Source organism: Colias philodice, chromosome 10, assembly GCF_061535455.1.
Source record: "Colias philodice isolate Cphi_HAF_F1 chromosome 10, ilColPhil1 Martin Lab GWU primary, whole genome shotgun sequence".
NCBI classification, from domain to species: Eukaryota; Metazoa; Arthropoda; class Insecta; order Lepidoptera; family Pieridae; genus Colias; species Colias philodice.
In genome coordinates this window covers 9,841,047-9,865,411 of record NC_143095.1, presented here as the reverse complement: position 1 = coordinate 9,865,411, position 24,365 = coordinate 9,841,047, and the positions used below count along the sequence as shown (strand labels likewise).

Here is a 24,365-nt window from a genome sequence, read left to right as displayed (position 1 = left end):
CTAAAGATAAACAGTTAAATACAGAACATATTAACCTATCGGGCGCGCCTCGTAATATATTTATCTCGGAATATCTATCCTCTAAATCACGAAAGGTTTTTTTACATGGCTCGGCAAAATGTTAAAAACAATAAGATTTTTAGCACTTGGACAGCCCACGGAAAGATTTACATCAAGAAGAATCAGAATTCGACCCCAGTCCGTATAAACGAAGAGGCGGATTTATTGTCAATACTTGCATGACTAGTCTTCTTACACATTAGTTATAAATATTTTCTTTTAGTTTTATTTCATCTGTATAAGATTCTTAAAATATCTATTCAAGGATATATTATTTACTTGGAATATTGTACTGTTTTAGTTTTTATATTATACAATTTTTACCTACCAAATCACTTAAAATCAATCACACCACTCCTTACACATACACAATATTATACACACAACACTCATACTATCCTATATACAACGTTTACATTTACATCATTACAATCTCAGTTAATAAAACTCAAACATTGCCATATAATAATTATTACTAACACTATTGTGATAGCCGCTGCTAGTATGTCTGATCGGATTATTTTATTTTATTTTTTCTATATATGTGTAGCGGCCTATGCCGCTGACACCTAATGTTCATTGAAATTATAATGACCGCTATTGAGAAACTTAATTCCGATCTAGACAGCATCCGAGTGGCTAATGTTATTACCTGCAATGTTGAGAATATTAAAAATCATATTGGCACAAATAAATTTAACCTTAATCTACTATCACAAAATATCCGCAGTATTAATTGTAATTTTTCTAATCTACTGACGCTTATACATAGAACCGAAATAACCTGGGACGTTATAGTACTAACTGAATGTTGGCTCCCTTCTGCGCGACACATTCCAAACCTTAACAACTACAGCCATGCATCATCTACTTCTCATAAAACTCAAAATGAAGGAGTCGTTATATACTTTAATAAAAACCTTCCCATAACTCACGAAGAACCTTATATATGCGATGCTAATTGTTTAATGTTATCTGTCAACTCTGAAACTTGTATAATTGCTATTTACCGCCCTCCAGGCCAAACCAATACTTCAAACTTTGTCAATTCACTAGAATCACTTCTAACCAGACTTAACTCTTTCAAAAATATAATCATATGCGGTGATATCAACATTGATATCACACCGAACACAAGCGATAAACGTTCATTTGAATATCTTAACATTCTAGCTAGCCATCGAATTCTGCCAGGCCATAGTGTTCCCACTCACGGACGAACATGCCTAGACCATGCCATGATACGCTCTAGCTTAAATGTAACATGCCTAATAATTGAGTCATCTATTACAGACCACGAATGCGTTGTTATAAGTCTAAATTTCAACATATCTAATTATAAATCTAATCATGTATGTCATTCAATTGATTTTGATGGGCTTGAAAATGACTTATTAACTACTAATTTTCAACAAATTTCTACCTTCTCCGACGTTAATCTAGCTACAGATAAATTTGTATCGCTTTTATACCAACATATAAAAAATAACACGCGTATAGTCAAAATCCCATCAAGGCAACGGATCTTTAAGCCATGGATCACAAAAGGGCTTTTGCGTATTATGAGAAATCGGGACAATCTATACATTAAATCAAAAAAACATCCGACTAATGAAACTTTAAAACTCATTTACAAACGTTACAGGAATTTCTGTAACTCTTCATTAAAAAAAGCAAAGCGCAACTATGATAAGCAAGCTATACAAAAAACTAAGGGTAATACTAAAAAATTATGGACAACTATCAAGGAAATAAGTAACTGTGATAAATCTGGTAATCATAATTCTGCTCTTTTAAATTCATGTGATCCCCAAAAAAGCGCCAATGACGTTAACCAATACTTTTCTCGCGTAGGCGAAAATTTAGCAAAACAAATTATCGACTTAAATCATAATGCGTTTCCACAGCAGCCACCTAACCACCTTCCTGTTTTGTCCCCACCTGTAAATTCCTTCGTTTTACTTCCTACAGACAATGACGAAATCTCTCATGTTATAAATGGTTTAAAGAGCGACTCTGTAGCTGGTAGTGACCTAATTTCAGGAAGAATTTTAAAGAAGTACAGTAAACTTTTGACACAACCTATCCTACATATCTGTAATCTTGCCATGGATTCGGGCACATTTCCGAGAGCATTTAAATCAGCCCTTATTACTCCCATTCACAAAGGAGGCGATAGAGACTGTGTCAGCAACTACCGACCTATATCCATTTTGCCAACTCTTTCCAAAATTTTAGAGCGACTAATCAATAAAAGACTAATTAATTTTCTAGAAGTAAACCACCTACTATCATCCAACCAGTTCGGTTTCAGGCGCTGCAAAGCTACTGGCGATGCTGTGCATGAATTAGTTGACTCAATTATCACAAATTTAGACTCTAAAAAGAAATGTTTAACAGTATTCCTAGATCTAGCTAAAGCATTTGACACGGTCTCTATCTCTCACTTGTTGTATAAATTGGAACGATTGGGTATAAGAGATAACTCCCTAAAACTATTGACTGACTACCTATCTGATAGACGACAACGCGTGAAGCTCAATCATGACGTGGTTAGTGGGGAATTGTCGGTAAATTATGGCGTTCCTCAGGGCAGTGTCATCGGCCCCACCCTTTTCTTGGCGTACATAAATGATTTGTGTAACCTACCTCTTTTTAATGGGAAGATCGTATCATTTGCCGACGATACCGCGCTATTTTTTGTTGGTGACACTTGGGACAATGTGTTTAAATATGCTCAGGATGGATTTAATAAGGTCGGGCATTGGCTACGCCAAAATATACTAACGCTAAACATTTCCAAAACTAAATATATGGTCTTCGCTCATAAGGTCAATCTACTACCACCTCCTACACTCGTCATCTCAGCTCATACTTGTCCCCCAAATCACGTGAACTGTAACTGTCCTGTACTAGAGAGGACTGAAACTATAAAATACCTCGGTACCACTATCGACCAACTTTTATCTTTTAAACCCCATGTAGACACTCTAGTCTCCAGACTGCGAAAATTGATTTATGTTTTCAAAAGTCTTACACATGTTGCTGACAGAGAGGTGATAAAAATAGTATATTTTGCACTTTGTAATTCACTGATAGATTATTGTGTTACATCTTGGGGCGGTTGTGCAAAGTCACACCTTATTGAAGTTGAAAGAGCTCAACGTGCTATCCTTAAAGTGAGTGCTGGACTTCCATATCGTTACCCCACGTTAGAGCTCTATAGAATGTGGGGTGTGCTTTCGGTCAGACAAACATTCATACTTCACACCATTATGAAGCAACATTCAAAGCTGGTATTTGACCCCACTTTACTCAAAAATAAGCGCCGTAATAACACAATTTGTTCATCTGCCACCTATTCATCAACTCATTCACATCATTTCTTTTGCTTTTTGGGACCCTTTCTTTATAATAAAATAAATAAGAAATTAAACATTTATCCCTTGAACAATTACAACTGCAAAAAGACAGTTTCTACTTTTTTAAAATCACTGGATTACCAACAAACCGAAGACCTTCTTAAACAACTCATTTAAAATTGCTGTGGGCTTATCTTTCTACTGCAAATTAATAACGCTTTATGTAAACTGATATAAACATATAATCACACCTACACATACGATTAATCACACAAACACATACACTTGCGCACACACTTACTTACACACACACACACACATGCGCTCACACACACTAGCATACTAGCACTAACACACTCACATTCATACCTTTTAGATTTGGTAGGATTAAAATTAAATATATATATACATATATATATATATTTTTTTTTCTCTTTACTTTTTTGTATTAGTGTTTTTAAGGTAAAGTTGTCTTCTTATAAAATTTGTAAAACTTTATGCATTTTGTAGGTACGTAAACTTGTGTATTCTCGTATGATATCCGCGAGAGGGGCTGGTGACCTGTACCTCAGACTTCTATGTAGTCTATTTCAGGCACCAGTTTCTCACAACGTTATCTTCTACTGTACATTGTGTAGTATTAATAAGTTTTTGTAACCTTTCTAATGTTGTGAGAAACAAATAAAGACCATTTTATTTATTATTATTATTATTATTTTCAGTATGCGCTAAATTATATTAGTATGGTAGGTATTTTTTTACCGCCTCCTTGGTACAGTGGTTGACGCGTGTGCGAAGAACCGAGGGATCCTGGGTTCGATTCCCGGTGGAGACGAAGAAAAAAAATGTATCGGTCTGGCAGGACACAGAAGGCTGATCACCTACTTGTCCCTAAAAAAATCGATCAGTGAAACAGATGTATGCATAATGCATCTGCCCCTTACCCCACTAGGGGACACGGGACTTCACTATGGTAGGTGTTTTTTACGAAAAGTTGTAGTAAAAGCACGAAAAAGTGTAATTACTATTGAACTTAGTAGTGGGATCGGACTATTATAAGACATACAAGTACCTACACAAGAAATAAATAACCACATATTTATGATTAATACTCATGATGAATTTGTTTTTAAGTACAAATGTTATTGGCAATTTTTTACTGATTTATTATAATCATTTACACATTCTTAAGACTATCTATTAATTACCAATTATTTAACAATTTATTTAATAACAATTTAAAAGTGAGAAGCTTTTACATAGAGATATCAGTATCAAAGTTTTATCACTAAATTACGAGGACTATGCACTTGTAATGCAATAATTATATAAGAGGAAGTTTACAGATAATTATCAGTTCATAATGACCTTATTTCCTCTATTCTACATGCAATTATTATTACGTATATACTCTTCGTATTTTCTTTTATTTCGTAATTTTATATTTTTGGTAACTTATAATGAATTTGAGATATTCTTCAGAATTTTCATTTGATTTAAAAATAAGGTATAATTTTATTGTTTCTATTTTTAAGAAATCTTTATTTAAATTAATTTTTTAAAAGTAAAGCCTCTCAACAACAAAATTAATAGTATGTAGATTGTAGAAGCAGTTGTTCCGAGCTGACCTCTAGTTGTGCTATAAATCTGAATTGCCCTCCATAAATACATAATTTATTTGATAATTAGATACCAAATACGATTTAGCTACAATGTTTTCAAGTTTTACTATTATGTCCATAAAATAATCGTTATTTCTTTTATAAAAGTTGGTCAATGTCGTATTGCGTATAATTGCTCTAGTGATAGGTACCTATTCTATCTATCATATTAATTATGTGTAGTATTAATTAAAACGGCACATTTTTTCGTTGTATTCAATTTATTTCAAATACAACAAAATAATATCTTAAATGAAAAGTAGAAAATAAAAATAAAAAAGTGGCATTCGGTATTACAAACAAGAAAGTATTATAATCATCTTGTAGATTCTTTATTTCGATTGTATGATATTGATGTTTTTATATCGTATAGTAACACTGTATCGAGTATTGATTCAGACTGTCCAATAGCAAAACTATTTCGCACTATCATGCAAAACTTGCAAATGTATTTTGCGAAGATCAAACAAACGTGCAGAATTGGAATCGTAAATCATTCGTTTATCGAAATATATGGTTGGGAACATTCGATGCGTCTGCTTTATATTGAACTGATAAGTGGTGGACTTTATCATAGTTGATTGCGTTCTAAAACGCATACTATAGCGTGTAATTGTGCACTAGTTCATGCATGCTTACTGTATTTGCTAATTAGGCGCATTTCCCTTCTCTCTGTTATGAAAATGCATTCCTTTAATGAGAATGAATGATCATTAAGTTCATTCAATTCATTCAGATTTAATAAGAAGCTATTATTATGTGAGGTAAAGTATTGATGAATAGTTAAAACTAGAAAATGATTCAAATATCTATTTGTTAGTTAGAAGACGGATTTATTCTGTATTCTAGAAACTTCTCAGAATCACTACTAACGTGAGAGGCGAGAGCTTTTCTTTTTTGTACTTGCATTTTCAGATGTTACTAGATGACAGAAGTTAAAAGCTTGATAAATATATCTCAACTATCTATAATATTATGTAATCATGTAAACTTAAACGTAGTTTATATTTAAAATGTTATAGAGGCCTATGTAGCTTTGGATAGATTATAGACCAATATGGTCGACAAATAATAGACAAAAGAGGATTGTCTACGAATATGGGAGATACGGTCTATTGCCACACACGCCCATATTCAGAAGGCTATACCAATTCTTAAGTGTAATAAGGGTTGCCAACAAAGGTCTAATAACTTCATATAACAATTATATTTTATACGCTTTGTATATGACACCTATGAGTTTTCAAATTTACTATGGCAACAATTTAAACATCATCTCTATTAGAGTGTTCAATTTTCGAAAGGAAAAAATAACCTTTATAGATTTTAACCTATTTAAGTTTTAACTAACTACATTTAAGCTGGAAAGTTATTAATTAATGCACTATTAAGTAACGAAAATAATAACGTAAAACAATTAATTTAATATTGACAACCCTATAACATCTCAATCTTTGAACCTAACTTGGCTATAATTACAGAGAACAAAGCTCCAACTTCATTGTCTAAAACCCTTTATCATATACCGCGATTCCAAAACTAAAACCATTGTTATACGAATATATTGTGAAACTAATACATTCGTTAAATGTACTTATTAAAACGTATTTAGATAATTCATTGAACTAAAAGTATTTTATTCAATTTAAATTAATATACGATACCATTATTTCAATTTACTTATGAAAATATACAAATACATGATACGTATACAAATCATATTTCATTAATATTATAATAATTATATAATTATTTAATTATATATCTTATCTTAATCTTCTTCTTATATATAAAAATGAATCGCAAAATGTGTTGGTAAGCGCATAACTCGAGAACGGCTGAACCGATTTCGATAATTCTTTTTTTATTATATTCCTTGAAGTACGAGGATGGTTTTTATGTAGAGAAAACGTAAATATGTACCACGGGCGAAGCCGGGGCGGACCGCTAGTATAATATATAAATCTCGTGTCACAATGTTTGTCCTCAATGGACTCCTAAACTACTTAACCGATTATAATAAAATTCGCACACCATGTGCAGTTCGATCCAACTTGAGAGATAGGATAGGTTTTATCTCGGAAATCCCACGGGAAAGGGAACTATGCGGGGTTTTCTCTGAAAACGCGGGCGAAGCCGCGGGCGGAAAGCTAGTAATTATAATAAATATATAATTATAATATTAACTAACTATTATATTACTGTAATAATATTTACCCGCTCGAGAACAAAAATGTGATAAGATTTCTCCGCTGATTACTCAAGTAACTTAACTAAAGCAAAAAACATTGACGGGCTTTTACGTGCTTTTATCGTTTTATAAATAAACGACAAATTCAAGTGACATGAAATGCTTTTATTCTGTCTTCATTAGTCTTCATCCATGGCAACATTTTGGATGCGACATAACACAGCGACATAACCTAAATTTTAAAATTGACACTGATATTTTTGGATAAGTATGCCACTGTTAAATTGACATTGACCTACAAAATGCTGATAAAACGATAAATTACGTGAACGCGTGTGAAAATACTGAGCTAAAAATATTTTTTCATGAGTGATGTAAATGTCGGCTCGGATAAAAATAAGTACTCGTACTTCTCTTAATTCACTTAAAAGCGCTTTAGATATTTCAGATCTAAATAACCAAATATAAAACAATATTAAAATAGTAAAGTAGAATGTAGTAAAGGCATACATACCGACAATGTTTCTTTATTTCTTCTTCTTTTTCTAAATCTTTATTTACTTTTTGTCTGAAATGCCTCTGGCTAATATGGCGATAAAAAAAATAAAAAGTAATATTGCCACCAATAAAAAAATTTCATTGAATTAAATTGAACGTTTCAAAATAATTTATTTAAATTGAGTTATAATTATTAGCACATATTTAAATTCATGGTATAAATAATAATTTTAATGTTATTTAATTTTAATAATGCTTTCAATAATAAAGTGTACATTTTAAAAAGCTTTATATAATCTATATTGCTATGTAATGTCAGGTGCCAAAATGGCGGTTATCTGTGGTGGAAAACTAAATGCGCGGGAAAGTTTTTTTTTTAATAATTGCAAAAATTCTTGACTGTTTAAAATACATATATTTTATGTATTGTAAATAGGTACATTATACATTAAAAATAGATGTAGTATATCTTTGCAGTGCATAAGTTCGAAATATTTATATATCTATTACCTAATAAACTTTATTGAATACAAAGCAAGGATACCCGCAGCCGCATACGTAAGATTATTTTTATCAATATTACATTGTATTGTAATATGAAAGCTAGAAAGAGTACCTACTTATCACAAAATCTATAGGTACTTATTAGGATTTCATTGTTCCTTGAATGAAACTGATACATAATTGTAACATTATTATTGTGTAATTAAAGATACAATTTAATAATATTATGTACTTACCTTCATTGTATTTATATTATGTGCTCTTAACTGACGCTATAATACGGCGTAATATAAATTTTGCGTTTTTAATTTTTTGAGGAAAATGATTAGTATTAACAATAAATAATAAATCGTGATATTACTTATATAATGTGGCGTTGCGATCTTTCACAAATTGCAGTAAAACTAAGCTGTTACAACAGTTACAACAGCTTTTCCTCGCTGAACATTTCTCACTAATAGTACTTATAAAATATACATTTTATTTCAGATTTTCCATATGCAAATCAGTAAAAATCAAATCGCCATGTGCTCGATTATGGTGTGCGCATCGCTCGATGCCCCACGTATGCCGGTCGAAACGAGCCCCACCATTGGAAGGCACGCCTTGTGGAGTCAATCAGGTATTAAATATTAATGTTAATAATGTCTTTCGACTTGTTTTTCAAAAATGTCTAGAGACAACCATAGCATTACTTTCATAGACATTCCTTACCTATATCCCGTTTATCGTATAGACGAATTAAAAATTATTAAAATCTAAAAGTTTATCAGGTACACTAATAATATCCTTCTTAGTTACTTATTTTTCTATAAAAAAACTAAAGAGACACATTAGATTTATTACACAATAGAAATCTATAATATCTCGTTTATCGTATAAACTATAGACTGATGTGATGAAAAAAGTTGATGGAATTCTGTAGCTGTAAAAGTTTATATTTAAAATGGCTAGATTACTTAAGAGTATTTTAAATATTATCCGGGATAAAAAAGGTAGAACTAAAAGACTAGGTATTTCGAATAATAAATAGCTGGCTGTAATGATAATTTTAAGCCAAGTTAACATTTTAAGAAAATAGTCTTTATATGAAAGGCCTAGTTAAGTGGACATTAAGATTGCTTAAGTAGATAAAATAGCTTCATGCTCGCTATGCGTAATTTAATGAAATGCTAGTCACAGTATCCGAGCTATGTTAATAGACTATGAAAGTCTTTTATAATTGCGGTCATATTTCTGCCGCTGACTACTTTTTTTATTTATTTGCTTATACATATATGAAAAAGTATGCAAATAAGTTTACTGTCTATGTACTACATTTAAGGCTTATAATGAAGCTTTTAGTTGAAAGGGAATTTGTTAGAAAAATATTAACTTTTCTGAACCTATATTTTTACATTGAGATAATATTAATATGGAGCAGACACCACGAACAAAATCTGTGCGCCAAGCGCGGCGGCGCGGGGCGCGCGAATGACGGCTAGACAGTCATAGATTATGCGATGTCACTGACTCACCGCTATAGAGGCGACACTTTGTTTCATTCTGTCTATTTTATTGGGTGCCACTCCTTACATGCACGTTGACTTGAAATTTTCTTTGTACTTACTTAATATTTATTTTAGATATAAACTGACTTTACTACGCGGGGCTAACAATATCTGGCATATAATATAGGATGAGGAGGTTCAGTCAGGGCTATGGGAAGTTTCATTCCTTACAAATTGAGCCTTTTTTAGAAAAAAAATAAAAGCCGTGTAAAAATTGTGTTTATTTATATTTAGTTCATCATCCTCAGAACATGTTCCCGGCTCAGAAATTGCTTGTATTGTTCCAGTACTATTGTAGCACACCTTCGGCTAAAATAAATATAATAATAATAATGTTAGTGATGGCTAAAATAATATTTTATTTGTTATACAAATCCGTAAAATTTTATTATTATTACTAACATCAATACAAGGAACAGCAGACTTCTTTAGAAAACGCCTTCCCGCTTTTGTGGTATATTTATCCTCATCGCGAAAATGCAATGAACAGACGCAAAGTTCTATCGGATGGTAACCAGGTTTCTTCACTGCGGTTGTTTTGGACAAATTTTACCCATTTTTCCCTTTCTTCACGGCCCAGACATGGAAACCTTGAATAGAAAAAATATTAATCTCTGAACTAGCGGTCCGCCCCGGCTTCGCCCGTGGTACATATTTCGCAATAAAAAGTAGCCTATGTTTTTTCTCAGGGTCTAAAGATTGTCTGTGCCAAATTTCATCAAAATCGGTCCAATAGTTTATGAGCCTATTCATTACAATCAAACAAACAAACAAAGTTTTCCTCTTTATAATATTAGTGCAGATAAATAAATAATAATTCAATTATACGTTCAAGTCAGTAGCTTATACAATATCAATTAAAATTGATTAAAATCAATTAACAAAAAAAATTGGTGATTAAGTAATTGATTTTCATATTTCATGATTTCACCTTTTTTCAATTAACAACCAGTCTATGCTTTTCTAAATATGTAAAATTATTATTTTATACTATAAAAATATACGCCAGCAAATATTACTAACAACACTTATTTCATGCCCAATGTCATATCTTAAATTTTTAATCTATGACAAATGACGCAAAATGTCGCCCGCCAAAAATTTTGTTCTAACTAAGTTTTAAAAATTATTATCTAGTTACTTACTGATTGAAAAGTTATTCCTTTGCACTTTTCCGTATTATTTGTATTATTTGTGCAATATCGTAACACACACGTAGGCATATTTGATGCGTTTCACTTTAAAACAAATAAAAAATGAGCGTGACGTTCGCGCCAATGAGCGAGCAAGCGACTGAGTGCAGTTACGCCACATGACGTATGTTGAGTGGAACATAAGTGATGTAGGCGGTATCGTCTCCATATTAATATTATCTCAATGTATTTTTAGCATATTTTAGGTACGTTTTGCAAATATATTTAAAATATTGTTAGAGTTTAATTTCATAATATAATAAGTATCAGCTTTATGAATACTTTTTTATCTCATAAGATACAAGTAGATACCTATTATCACTGACTAAGCCATCCACCTTAGTACCTAGTATTTTTGTTCAGCCTTTTAGTAATCTAGTTATGAATTTCTATAAAACTCTGATCAAGTTTTATAGTTACGTTTTGTTAAGTTATAGTTATAGTTGTTAAGTGAAGTTATAAAGTACCTAGGTATGTCATTTTACATATTTAACATTAATTAACAAAAAAACACAGTCATTTAAAAGGGAATGCTTGAATAAATTCCCTTAAAAGAGCATCACTCATTGCATTCATGTTATGCACACAACTACTCGAAATTCCATCAACGTCTGCGCCATCCGCTCGTGTGTGTGCATAAATTCAATAAAATCCTTCATGAATACATTCCGAGATGAAATACCATATATGATACGCAATATTCATTGAAAAATGAACTAAAACTCGCATACAAGCAAGCCAATCAATAAATCAATAACAAAATTGATGACTTCATTATTAAATCGTAACGCATGAGTAATTCCGTGGCCTTGGTGTCGCTCCTTGATTTGGCAACTGTATTTAGTTTTTTGTAAGTACGCGATGTGAATAATATGATTACTTATACATCTTTGTCTGACCTAGCGTTATGCTGGCCTGTCGCCAAAGGTCAAATAAGGAAACAAGGAGAACACACAAATTTTATAATTAAATTCGTTTATTTATATTAAAACACGTATCATCTGATGAGACATAAAAACCTACAAGTACAATAAACATACATATATGAACGCAATCGTTCAAAGGTTTCTAGTAAGAGCCGATTTTTCAATCCTTGGTTAAAATTTATCCGTCCAATAAAGTATTACACGAACATATTAAAATGTCACCTATAAACTGTCAAATACGGACAATTAGAATACATTTTTGAAATACATAGTAGTTTAGTACGTTATTCGATGAATAAGTTTAAACCAAGGATTGAAAAATCAGCCCTAATACAATAAGCATTTTATACCTATTTGTAAAGGACATACATTGCTACTACATAAGAGTAAATCAGACATGTACAAGAGTCAATCAAACTCATGAATACACTTCAATTTAAACCCTTGAATCATACTTGAAGTAAATTATAGCGGTTAGCAAGAATATAAAGTAATATACGTAATACGATGTACCAATGACCCGTAATGCTATAAGTTATTTGCCTCATCGGAGACATCTTAGACGATCGCAATTTGCAATAGACTCAATTTGAATTACCTCAAATCACTATGTATTTGTATTTTGTACTCACCTGGGCGTGTAGGGATTTACTAGTTAATCCAAATAGAATATTGATTATATTAATCCCAGGTACCCAATGTCTAGGATTATTATATTTGTATTACCGCGTTGAAAACACACAAAACAGATATATCCTTTCCTTAATTGTTTTGAAATGCTGTTCCTATATTTACTGGTAGGAAGATATTGCAAATAAAAAGTAATTTACAAGACACAAATAAAAACATCCAAGATATAGGTTAAGTACAATGAATGAAAGACATGACGTCATTACTTAAGAAATGCCATTGTCCATATCATATTTCCGCCTGCATCATCTCATAATGGATTCCCATAACAGGAATGTGAAAGACCCAGCTTTATGAAGTCTACGTAATTCATACATAACGATATATTAATTACTAAACGTTTGTTTTGAATTGTCCGCGTTGACCTGGTATTAAAGCAAAATACAATACTTATAGCCTTTGTCACCCCGGAATAATGTAGTTTTCTGCTGATGATTTTCAAATAGGTCCCGTACTTTCGGAGAATATTCATTGCAAACAAATACACAATCAAATATTTTCTTTTTATAATATTGGCTCAGATATAACGATTTTTAAATACCTACTACTTAAACTAAGAATCACAGGCAGCTTAAATTGTCTTCGAATTTTAAAAGCTATCATTTATGTAAGACTGGATTCAGGAATGCCTTAATATCCGCCTTTCCTGTCGACTGAACAATAATAATGATGCTTCTTATCAAGCTTATAAAGAAATTCCTTTCCTCGGAGCCGTCGGGAAACTCTTCATAATAAGAGAAAAGTAAAACTCAATTGTTTTGAAATGCTTTGCGAATTCTTGACCTATATCTTTGGTAGATGATAAAAGTAACTAGATAGTTATGACTAACGACTCAACTACTAAAGGTTTGATACAAATTATGGACTATAAGGAAATTAGCACCTAATTTCATGTCTATAATTAGTGTTTCATATTTTTTGGCAATGCTTTGGAAAAAATACCATGTAGGTACATTGTACAATCTACAATCTTTCTCTCTTTTTAAATGTTTCATGTTAACAAAAAATTAAAACTATTATCATGTCCTCGAGGATTATCTATCAAGACCAGAAGAATTAACTATTATCACCTTAATTACCACTATAAGCATTGAAACAATTTAATAAATTGCGATAAAACCAGATGTTCGATATCCAGACGTGCAGAGAAAACAAAGGAAATTAGATCATATAATTACAAGGATACAGATGGACATAATCTGGATAAATCCCCGAGACGCGGCCAAAGCTTTATTACATTTTGTAAGATATTTCTCGGATCTAAGCAGGCTCAAGCTTTAGCAGTAAACTTTATAGTTTACTCTGTACGATGTGAATTAAAATGTTGCAGTTATTTCTAGTTAGCTAGTTATTTCTATTTTATATCGTACAATTTAAGAGGTTGTAATTTTGCGCTATATGTGTGTGGCACTCGGGGACTGCCCCGGTAAAGCTATTGCATGCTATGCCTTCAAGCCACACCTCCGCGCCCGTCGGAGTGGGGAGCGTGAGGTTTTTTCGTTACGGAATATCTGGATTCGGTCCCCGCGCTCAAGGCCCGCGATAGAAGCTATGCAATAGCTTAAAAATAATATAAAGTCATAACTATATTATTTGTTTATAATTTTAATATCGCAGCCATTGGGCTTATCACCGTTTCATTAATATAGGCTCTGTGTCTCGACTAAACGCTGTCTTTTTATGACTAGCTGAATGATATCCAGCCATATCGTTAATGAATACATAACTTAATGAGAAGCCTAGGCTATTATTGAAACGGCTGATTAACAGACACAGTTTTTTACTGAAATACCATATCCATGTTTAACATTGTATTATTTTATTCCTATAAATAGTGGTGTGTCGACCGCATGTGCGAGCCAATGCCTGGTCACGCACTAAAGAACAAAACAGACAAGCCCCTGGTCCCCGAGTGGGGAGACTGGGGCTCGTGGAGCGATTGCAACGCTGAGTGTGGATACGGCCTTAGGACGAGGATCAGGCGCTGTTGGTATAAAGGGTGAGTACGTGATTTTGGATTAGAGAAGGAATGGAAATTGTTTACATTGTACGATGAGGATGTAAAGTCTACATATTCTCATCTCTAACTACGTAAACAATCTAGTAGTACAAAGTCTTAAGACTACAATGTAAACTTAGGCTTTGTATTACTAGAAGAATCTATGCCAAATAGTTTGTACTATGTAATACAAAATAAAAGGTTAAACTTTGAACAATTTATATATTTTAGACAGAATAAAAATTAAAAGCTAGCCAATAAGCAAGAAAATATAGAATTATGACATAAAATAATATAAAAATGTTAATGATACCAAGAATACTTCATTGTAGCGACAAAATTTGAGCAAAAGGCTTTATTTGCAGAACGTAATTAAATAAGAACAGACAAAAGTAAATGAGATTATTTAAATGTGAACAAATATGTGCTCGCTTCTTCGTGCTTAAAACATCACTATTTAATTTAATTACCAAGGGTTTTATGTAAAAAAAACATTTCATTTCAGAAATTTTACAATCTAGATTCTATGAAATTTTCAGTGTAATAATTACTTTATAATAACATGAATTTTAAAGAGCGTAATAAAATTGCTATTGACATTTTGTTAAAAGAACTACTTTGATGGTGATATTGATAACTAGCTGTGCCCAGCGGTTTTACACGCATTACTCCGCTCTTGATGGCCTTAGCGTGATGATAGCCTGGCTTATATAGCCTTTCTCGATAAATCGGCTATCTATCACCGAAAATTTTTTTCAAATCAAACCAGTAGCTCCTGACATTAGCGCGTTCAAACAAACAAACAGCTTTATAATATTAAGTATAGTATATTATTAGCTTGCAAAACAATTTTAGAGCAGCACTAAAGATTAGGTATAGGTTGTAAGCGACGCTTCGACTCGAATTGGGTCAAGCTCGCACCGGGGAAGTCACCACACCCTCACAGAATATCGCCATATATTTACTATTCTCACATCTATACAAAACGTGGTTATTAAATAAAATAAATATACATACAGAATAAAATAATTGTGTTCGTTGTTTCGTTGGAAATTTCCATTCGAAATAATGTAAAGCTAAAACCCACTGGATTGATAAATCTCCTTGTTATTCTAAGTATTATTTTCTCCATAAGCTGGCAACACAAATAATTCTATGTAACAAGAGATTGTTCTTATTTAGAATTATTTTTTTCTCAAATACGAATGCTTTTAGAATACGAGACCGTTATGAGTAGTTCCTAAAATATAATATAATAATCCGCCCGGCCGGTCGACCAAAAGTAGTTCCTAAAACAGAAACTAAATCATCGGCCATAGTTCAAACTAGCTATGATCCGCGGTTTCACCCGCATTTCTCCTCTCCTGTTGGTCTTTGCGTAAAGATATGTAGCCTATAGCCTTTCTCGATAAATGGGCTATCTTAACACCGAAATAATTTTTCAAATCGGACCAGTAGTTCCTGACATTAGCGCGTTCACAAACAAACAAACTCTTCTGCTTTAAAATATTAAGACAATAATAATAATCTGAAGTAAAATACCGGCTGCATATTGAAAGCGCTTTGCACGAGCGTTCTTTTGACCGTTAACGAGTTTTAATTAAGCTCCTTTCTATGAGGGCTAAAGGACACACGGTCACTTTCATGTAGTTTAATCATTGCTTGCGTCAAGTCGTCCTTTATGAATTACCAAGAAATGCTGCAATATTTTACTGAAGCGAGAAAAATTTATTTACAGTTTCTTGAAAATCTTTGGATTAAAAATATATTATTGTATGTCTGGTTGTAATCCGCAGAGAAAAACAGCAAAGAAAATCTTTTCGTGCATTCATGGTAGAGTCGTCTGTTTGCTTTAAGATATAATATACTTTATATACACAACAAAAAGAGGCACTTTTTTACCGTGCATTATAAGAAGTAAATCCTGTAGCGGGATTTGTCAGGTTAGGTTCGACATGTGAAACCATTAAGTCCATGAATTAGTAACTTCTTAATTAAGAGCCCCGCTACATAGGTACAGAAAGACGTGGATGAAGGTTTCAAAATACATCAAATCTTACCTAACCATTTAACCAATCTTTCACCATACATTACTTAATTCTTTCTATAGTACCTATAGTCCGGGATACATCGCCCATTTTTGCAAGTGATTACTATCAAGCTAATTTTTCGTGAGTAGCTTTATTTTGATGAGATGCCCAATAATTTCATGTACGAAACTCTCGATTGTGGTAGCTTACAGAGGTAACAAGGATAAAAATTTTTGATTTGACGGTTCTCAAATATTTATTACGCAATTTGTAGGACAATATGTCTGTTGAATTATATAAGTATTAAATAAGTGAAAATAAAAAAATCAGCTGGTTAGTAATCATTTATGATGACTTCGTTATCGATACACATTGGAAAGGGGGACTCTTTGATCAAACCATAGATTTTGTAGGACAAATATTTTTTCGAATACTTAATTTAGATAATTATCTTGAGATTGAACAAAAAAAAAAACATTCAGTTAGTAATTAATATTTGAGAACCATCAAATCAAAATATTTTATCCTTGTTTCCTCTGGTAGCTACCACAATCGAGAGTTTCGTACATGAAATTATTGGGCATCTCATCAAAATAAAGCTACTCACGAAAAATTAGCTTGATAGTAATCACTTGCAAAAATGGGCGATGTATCCCGGACTACTATTATTTCTGCTTAATTTGACATTTGATCAAACCCGAAAATAGTCCCTATGCTGAGGGGTGAGCACAAAAGCTATTTTATGCAAAGTATTATGCCTATATTATGCTCTTGATGACGATACTCAGTCTTTTACCATAGTTTTCGTGTTCACTCTGGTCCATAGATGATAACATATTTAAAATAAACATAGATCGATATCGGAGAGTGCGTGTGAGGGTGCTGGTTCACAAGTAGCAACCTGCTGGTCTGGCCAAGCGTGTGCCGCCACTAGAGACGTACGGACGGACATCTGCTTCAGACAGGCCAGCCATCTTATACCGCATTTGCATGCTCAAGGTAAGAGGACAAATCTCAATAAAAAATTTTTGCCGGTGCTATTTCTATACTTTCTTCCAAGTGAATTTCATAAGTTGATTCTTATATTCAGACATCCAGCAGATTATAACTTTTTGAAACATTTTATCATACTGTGTTCAGTGAAATCGGTAAAATGTTTTTTTTTTTAATAAAAACAATCTTAAAATAGATTTAGTTTTCTGTGGTGATATCACCATATCATTGATTTAATTTAATGATATATTATCTCGGAACTTGGCACTAGACAATAATGTATATTTAAATATTACCAAGAAAACAAAAATAATATAACAATATTTTAATTAGAATCAAAACATTGTGAGATCTGGTGTATGGACTACGCCGGCGGGGACCCATCAAACTTCGGGGCGCTACCGGACGGCACGCCTTGCAGCTATGAGAGGCCTTTTGATCTTTGTTTTCAGGTATATTATATTGCTTTTTTATATTAATTTATTGAGAAAGTTTTAAATCATATTCTTCAAAAGTATTCCATTCAGAATTTAAAGACTTAAAATTTATTCTAAGAACTATCCAATTCATATTATTGTACCCTTATTTTTCAGTTACAGTTAATGCAAATGAAAAGATTTATATTCATTATGTTATACATAAAATTAATTTCTTGATTTTCTGTATCACTTCAAAACTCTTGTCCTTTTTCCTACGAAAATATGACTCGATTTACACATATTGAAATTGGTAGAATACACTCATAAACTAAAGTAAGTTTTCGAGAAATATTTTATTATTCACTACATCAATTTACCGAATCCTAGAATGTCTAATAAACGCTGTCAGTTTCTCAGAACTACAAGCCCATAGAAACAGAATTTATTATCATGTAGACACCTAAGTCGGATAATGTGTCGGGTTAACTTCGTAAGTAGTTAAGTTGTAATGAAGTTTATGTTTGACATGTTCCGAATAATGGTGTTTAAAGTCTGCCCCATTAAGTTTGGATATGTGTGTGTGACCGGGCCCGATAGTTTAGGCAATATGTTTAAACCTAATGGACGTTGTCAAGGCTTTATTCAAAATTTAATTTATCTTGGTGATAGGAAATCTGGACCTAAGTTTGAAAAAATACGATTTGTTTGTGTAGTAGATTCCTCATTAGTTATAGTTGAACTACATTATACATTACAAATATAATTTGATTCTTTATTGGATGTAGATTTTAATATTTTCTTAATTTATTACTTAAATAGGGATAGATGATTTCTGGGAGTATAAAGAGAAAACTGTTTTGTCTAAATTGTAAATATTTAGAAACTCTTTCACCCTTGCCTACTCACTAGCCAGGAACATCTGTGAGTTACATTAATTATTCTAAATTAACTATGAATAAATCTAGAAACTTCTTTATATATTTAAATCAAAGTAATTGAAGTGAAACTTCTTTATCGGGGTTGGAAATAAATTTAGTGTAACATTTTTTCGTTACGCGTGACATTTTTCCGTACGCGCCATTTTGTTCTTATCCCTACCACGCGTGATTCGACGTATTTCTGTCAAGTTGCATATAGTAAATTATTTTTTAAAAATAAGGTTACAAAGAAGTTCACTTCTTACGTGTGTACACTAGTACACGCAAACATTTTTTTTTATTTACTCATATAGGTCTATTAATTAATTTAACTAACAACACACATCACAGATAATAATATAACATATAAAAATATAAAAATGTCGGTCCATCAGGGCACATGTGTGAAAGGACAATGCAACGCCACCGACCCGGCTTGCAACTGGTGTCCAGATGGTTATTGTAACAATAACACACATATTTATATGCGCCAGCTTGGGAAAGGTAAGGATATTATATTTTCATTTTTAGTTGTTTTTTATTGAAATACTTAAAAATTATATAATTGTAATTGTATATTTATTCAAGAATATACTAATAAAAGCATGGTAACATTTAATAGGCTATCAGATTATGTAAAAAATATGTGTTTACATCCTATTAATTTATTGTAGTTTGAAATGTTCTTTTTTCCATGCAAATTTATAGTCATTGATATAGTACAGCTATATCCACAAAAGTACATAAATTTAATATTTTCTTGATAAACGTAGAAAATGTAGAGCTTTAGCTTATTTGCACATAATTGTCACCAATATTAATTTATCTCATTAGGAATAATTCCAAAAACCATAAATGGAACTTACAAATGGTTTCCCACATTTAGGAAAATGGGGTCCTAATTACCAACTTTTGGTGAATGATATTAATTACGAAAATTAACTTTGGCCATTTGTGACGATAATTTGTTTTAAAAAGTAATATGAATAATGCAAATATTATTTCAATTGCATATCTTTAAACCATGGCATTGTGTTTAAAAATCTTTCAAAACGCCAGTTTTGCAGCTTCCTTATTTTCTGATTAGCTCTGGGAGTTAAAAAAATTTCAAATACTTTTAAGAATATTTCAGCGAGCCGTTTTAGTGGCTCCAGTTTCCACACTGGTCACGGACATAATATTTACTATAAACTACTAGTTTCATAACCGTTTATGAAAATGTAACCAAAATTTCCTATTGGCGTTGAATTAAATTTTCATTCAAAGTAACACCTTATTTTATAGCAGTAATGTTTAAATTCTGTTGTATCTTCATTACTACTAAACTCTGCCTAATCTTCGCAGGCAGAGTTGTGCTACGGACACCTTTTTTGCGTAATTCTGAGTGTAATTGTTGGTACATCAATACTTTTTTTAATTCCACTAGGTTGGACCCGTCTAACAGTAATACCACATGAAGCGAACAAACTATCCATCCACATAGCTACACCCGTTGCCCTAAACATAGCAATACGAGAACGACGCCGAGACAGACCCATCTTAGAACTAAGCAAACACGCAAAACGTATAGATATAGAAAGCAAACAGGACAAATATCTCAAATACGATCCGAATGTACCACAGAATTTACAAATTATAGAAGTCGATAGTAATGTGATAGATATTAAAGAAGATAAATATGCGTATGAGGGGGAAGTGATTGCAGCGGGGGGTTTGGTCAAGTGGAAGCAAACTGATTCTGATGTGTTTATTACTTCGGATTCCAGGTTACACACGGATTTGATGATTATGGTAAGTTTTAGAATTACATGTAGATTGTATTGATTAATGTACTTTAGATTTTGATAAATTAGTGTGATGATACGATGATCCATTTAAACTTTAAAGGATCTCGATGTAAGAAACTTATGTTGGTTGTAGTGGTTGAAATAAAAACTTAATTTCAGATATCATCAAGGAAGTCTTGATATTAAATTATTCAGTAGAATACAGGATATCTTACAATCAATACATTATAATCGGACATAATATTTATGGGCATATAAACATATTTTATATGCATCATACATAATTCATTGATTATTCAAGCATATTATTTCATTTGTTCATGTGTTTGCAAGTTTTAAACTATTGCATAGCTTCTATCGCGGGCCTTGAGCGCGGGGACCGAATCCAGAAATTGCGTAATGAAAAACATCACTTGAGGTGTGGCTTGAAGGCATAGCATGCAATATATACCGCGGCAGTCCCCGAGTGCCACACGTCTTTTTTTATCATTTTACTGTTTTACTTCGCTCCGGGATTGTATACTCTATTTTAGACATTTACTATAACTTATATAATATTAAAAGCTGCACACCTCTTAGGATAAAGGGATTACAAAAATCCACTCGCAAAGTGTCAGCGAGTTGCTTTATGAAGATCCCTCATCACGCGATCCCTTACATGATACATTATTCACACTTTTCATTCAAGTCAAGCTAAATTTGATTTTACATTGTATTTTTTGTACAAATATCACATTTTCACAGCGGTTATGTGTTAATAACATAAAGTGAAATAATTTAACACAATTTCCAGAGTTGCTTTTCGCAATTGTTTTGCAATAAACATGGTAAACAAATTTGAATAGGTATCTATGAATTTCAACAAATTTGACATGGAAAATGTGTAGAAAGAAATACGGTATGAAGAATATCTTCAGTTACTTTGCTTGTGGTGACATACATACTTAATTCACTATTAAATTTCGAAGTAATAATATAAATTATAGAATCCGTAATCTGTAAAAATACACATTTGATAAATTCAATACACTAAAAACTTCCGCAAAATTCTCGAATCCTAACTCGCACTCACTGTCCATCCAGAACATTCTGGAATGTTCCAGCAAATTCTAAACGAAAAACGAGCTTTGAGCGAAAAACTATTTTGTTATTTGCTCTCAAATACGTCATGCATTACAGACATTTACAAAGGCACATGTTAGGCTATTCCATCTCTCGGGAAATTTGTTGGTTGGTTTATTATAAAAAATATTCAACAAAGGATGTTATTATGATCCAGCTAGGGTTGTCAACTGCTGTTACAATTGAATAATATTGTTACATTATCATTAGATTATATTTGTTTTAATTGAAATAGACAGTGCACTTGTCTATCTTTCTCTCGTTTCGCTTTAAATTTTTCGAGAAGTCAAATACATCCCTAAAAATGGTTATTGAAGTGAAACTTCTTTATCGGGGTTGGAAAAAAATTGTGTAACATTTTTTCGTTACGCGTGACATTTTTCCGTTACGCGCCATCTTTTTCTTATCCCTACCACGCGTGATTCGACGTATTTCTGTAAAGTTGCATATAGTAAATTATTTTTTGAAAAATTTAAAGAAGTTTCACTTCTTACGTGTGTACACTAGTACACGCAAACTTTTTTTTCTAACCATTTCATACAAACCCTTATAACAAACGTTGGCAACCATAGAATCGCCGCTTGTATAAAGCTCGCTCTTAATTATTCACAAACACTTTCCACTGAACTGAAGTTAATTGCGGAGTTTTTAATGTCACGATGCTTTTTACGTTGTTTATGTTACGCCACGTTTAGCTTTTCCAAGTTTATTATGAAGCTTTGTTTGTTAATTACATTATATAGAAAACAGTATGTATAAATTCCACGGTTTATATGGGTGGACGTGATGTTAGTATTTTAGGTAAAAGCTCCAGTTTGCAAATGCAAATGAAGAACTACGTTAGTTGAGTGATACTAATGAATTATAGCTAAAGTAGTGAATAAAGATTAATGTTATGAAACTCATGTATAGTATCAAATATAATAAATTAAAGTTAAATGAGTATATTTGAATACCATTATTATTGAGTTACATTAACTGTGATGTCAAACTTTATTAGGTACCTACTCATCATTTCTTAACAAATGTTTAAACTGTAAACATATGTTAAATCGTAATTAAAGTCGTATTCATTAAAAGTTAAAATTCATATGTTTTAGGCAATACCAGAGACACCAATATCGAATGAAATATTAGCAGTGGAAGTATCAGTGAACTACAGCACGCCGGCTTCGCGAACCAGGCCTATGGAATATAGGTAATGTATTTAGTTTTTATGAATATTTCTAGTTAGAAATATAAAATTTAGATATTCATTTACTAAATATTTATCACTAATTTATTTGATATTTTATGTATAAAAAAACGTCAACGTTGATATAACTTGTCTACTATATAAAAATAAGTCGGGTTTTCCTTCCTGACGCTATAACTCCAGAACGCACGAACCGATTTCCACGGTTTTGCATTCGTTGGAAAGATCTCGGACTCCGTGAGGTTTATAGCAAAGAAAAGAGTTCGCTCGGTTTGCTAGTACTATCTAAAAACTCAAACATTTATTCATTCAATTAGACTTCTTCTAGAAGCACTTTTGAAATCGTAAAGCGTAAATAATTTGGGTTAAATTAATATTTATTAATCGATCTAAACTCACTTATGTGATTTTTTTATTTTACGTTAATTAAATAAGGGCCGATTTTTCAAACCTTGGTTAAAACTTAACCGTCCAATAATGTATGACACGATAATATTAAAATGTCACCTGTAAACTGTCAAATACGGGCAATTAGAATTCATTTTTGAAATGGTAGTTTTAATACTTTATTCAACGAATAGGTTTTAACTATAGAAAGAAAAATCAGCTCTTAGTCTCCTACTAACTTAAGTCTGAGTAGATTCATCATTTATTTATTTATTTATTTATTTATTTTGGTAATCCAACAGCTTTACATTTAACAAGACCACTATTTTGCTGATGAACTGAACAAATAGCCAATAAGGATTACAACATAATATCATTCTCAAGAATAGACTATAAACTAGTAACAATAATATTAATAAAAAACATAACATAATGAGTGTGTGTGTGTGTGAGTGTGTGTGTGTGCGTGTGCGTGTGCGTGCGTGTAGGTGTGTGCGTGTGTGCTAGTGCTTGTTTAAAAAACCATTTATTTTAGATATTTCATTAGCAAAGCGTTGTTTAGAGAGTAGGAAAATGTCAGCACTTGTGTACTCTGCGTTGTATACACGCATAATGCGATTTAACACACCGTTTCGTGCATAATTAGTATTAACTTTAGGGTCGATGTAAAATAAGTTAGTCTGACGCGTACGAAAACCGGGTACATTCAATTGCATCGATTCAAGCAATTCTGAGCAGTCAATGTGGTTATTCCATAATGCGTGAAGCAACATTAGATCACTTCGTTTACGTCGTATTTCTAGCGGTTCTATTTCGTAGCGGACACAAGCTTCATCATAGCTGTCAAAATAAGTAAAGTTTTTAAAGCTTAAAAACCTGAG

General features: G+C 32.1%; 1 protein-coding gene and 1 long non-coding RNA gene across 2 annotated transcripts in view; one reads left to right on the top strand and one right to left on the bottom strand.

The window, feature by feature from the left end:
• LOC149485411 (A disintegrin and metalloproteinase with thrombospondin motifs 1-like) overlaps positions 1–24,365 on the top strand; it is a 72,704-nt gene that overhangs the window by 36,325 nt on the left and 12,014 nt on the right. The window contains exons 7-13 of the mRNA XM_089700175.1: positions 8,766–8,898; positions 14,471–14,634; positions 17,518–17,663; positions 17,991–18,109; positions 19,389–19,497; positions 20,420–20,784; positions 23,003–23,100. Of these exons, the coding sequence (XP_089556301.1) occupies positions 8,766–8,898; positions 14,471–14,634; positions 17,518–17,663; positions 17,991–18,109; positions 19,389–19,497; positions 20,420–20,784; positions 23,003–23,100 (1,134 nt within the window). The remainder of the gene's footprint in view (positions 1–8,765; positions 8,899–14,470; positions 14,635–17,517; positions 17,664–17,990; positions 18,110–19,388; positions 19,498–20,419; positions 20,785–23,002; positions 23,101–24,365) is intronic.
• Positions 1–24,365, bottom strand: part of LOC149485412 (uncharacterized) — a 206,818-nt gene that overhangs the window by 177,728 nt on the left and 4,725 nt on the right. The window lies entirely within an intron of this gene.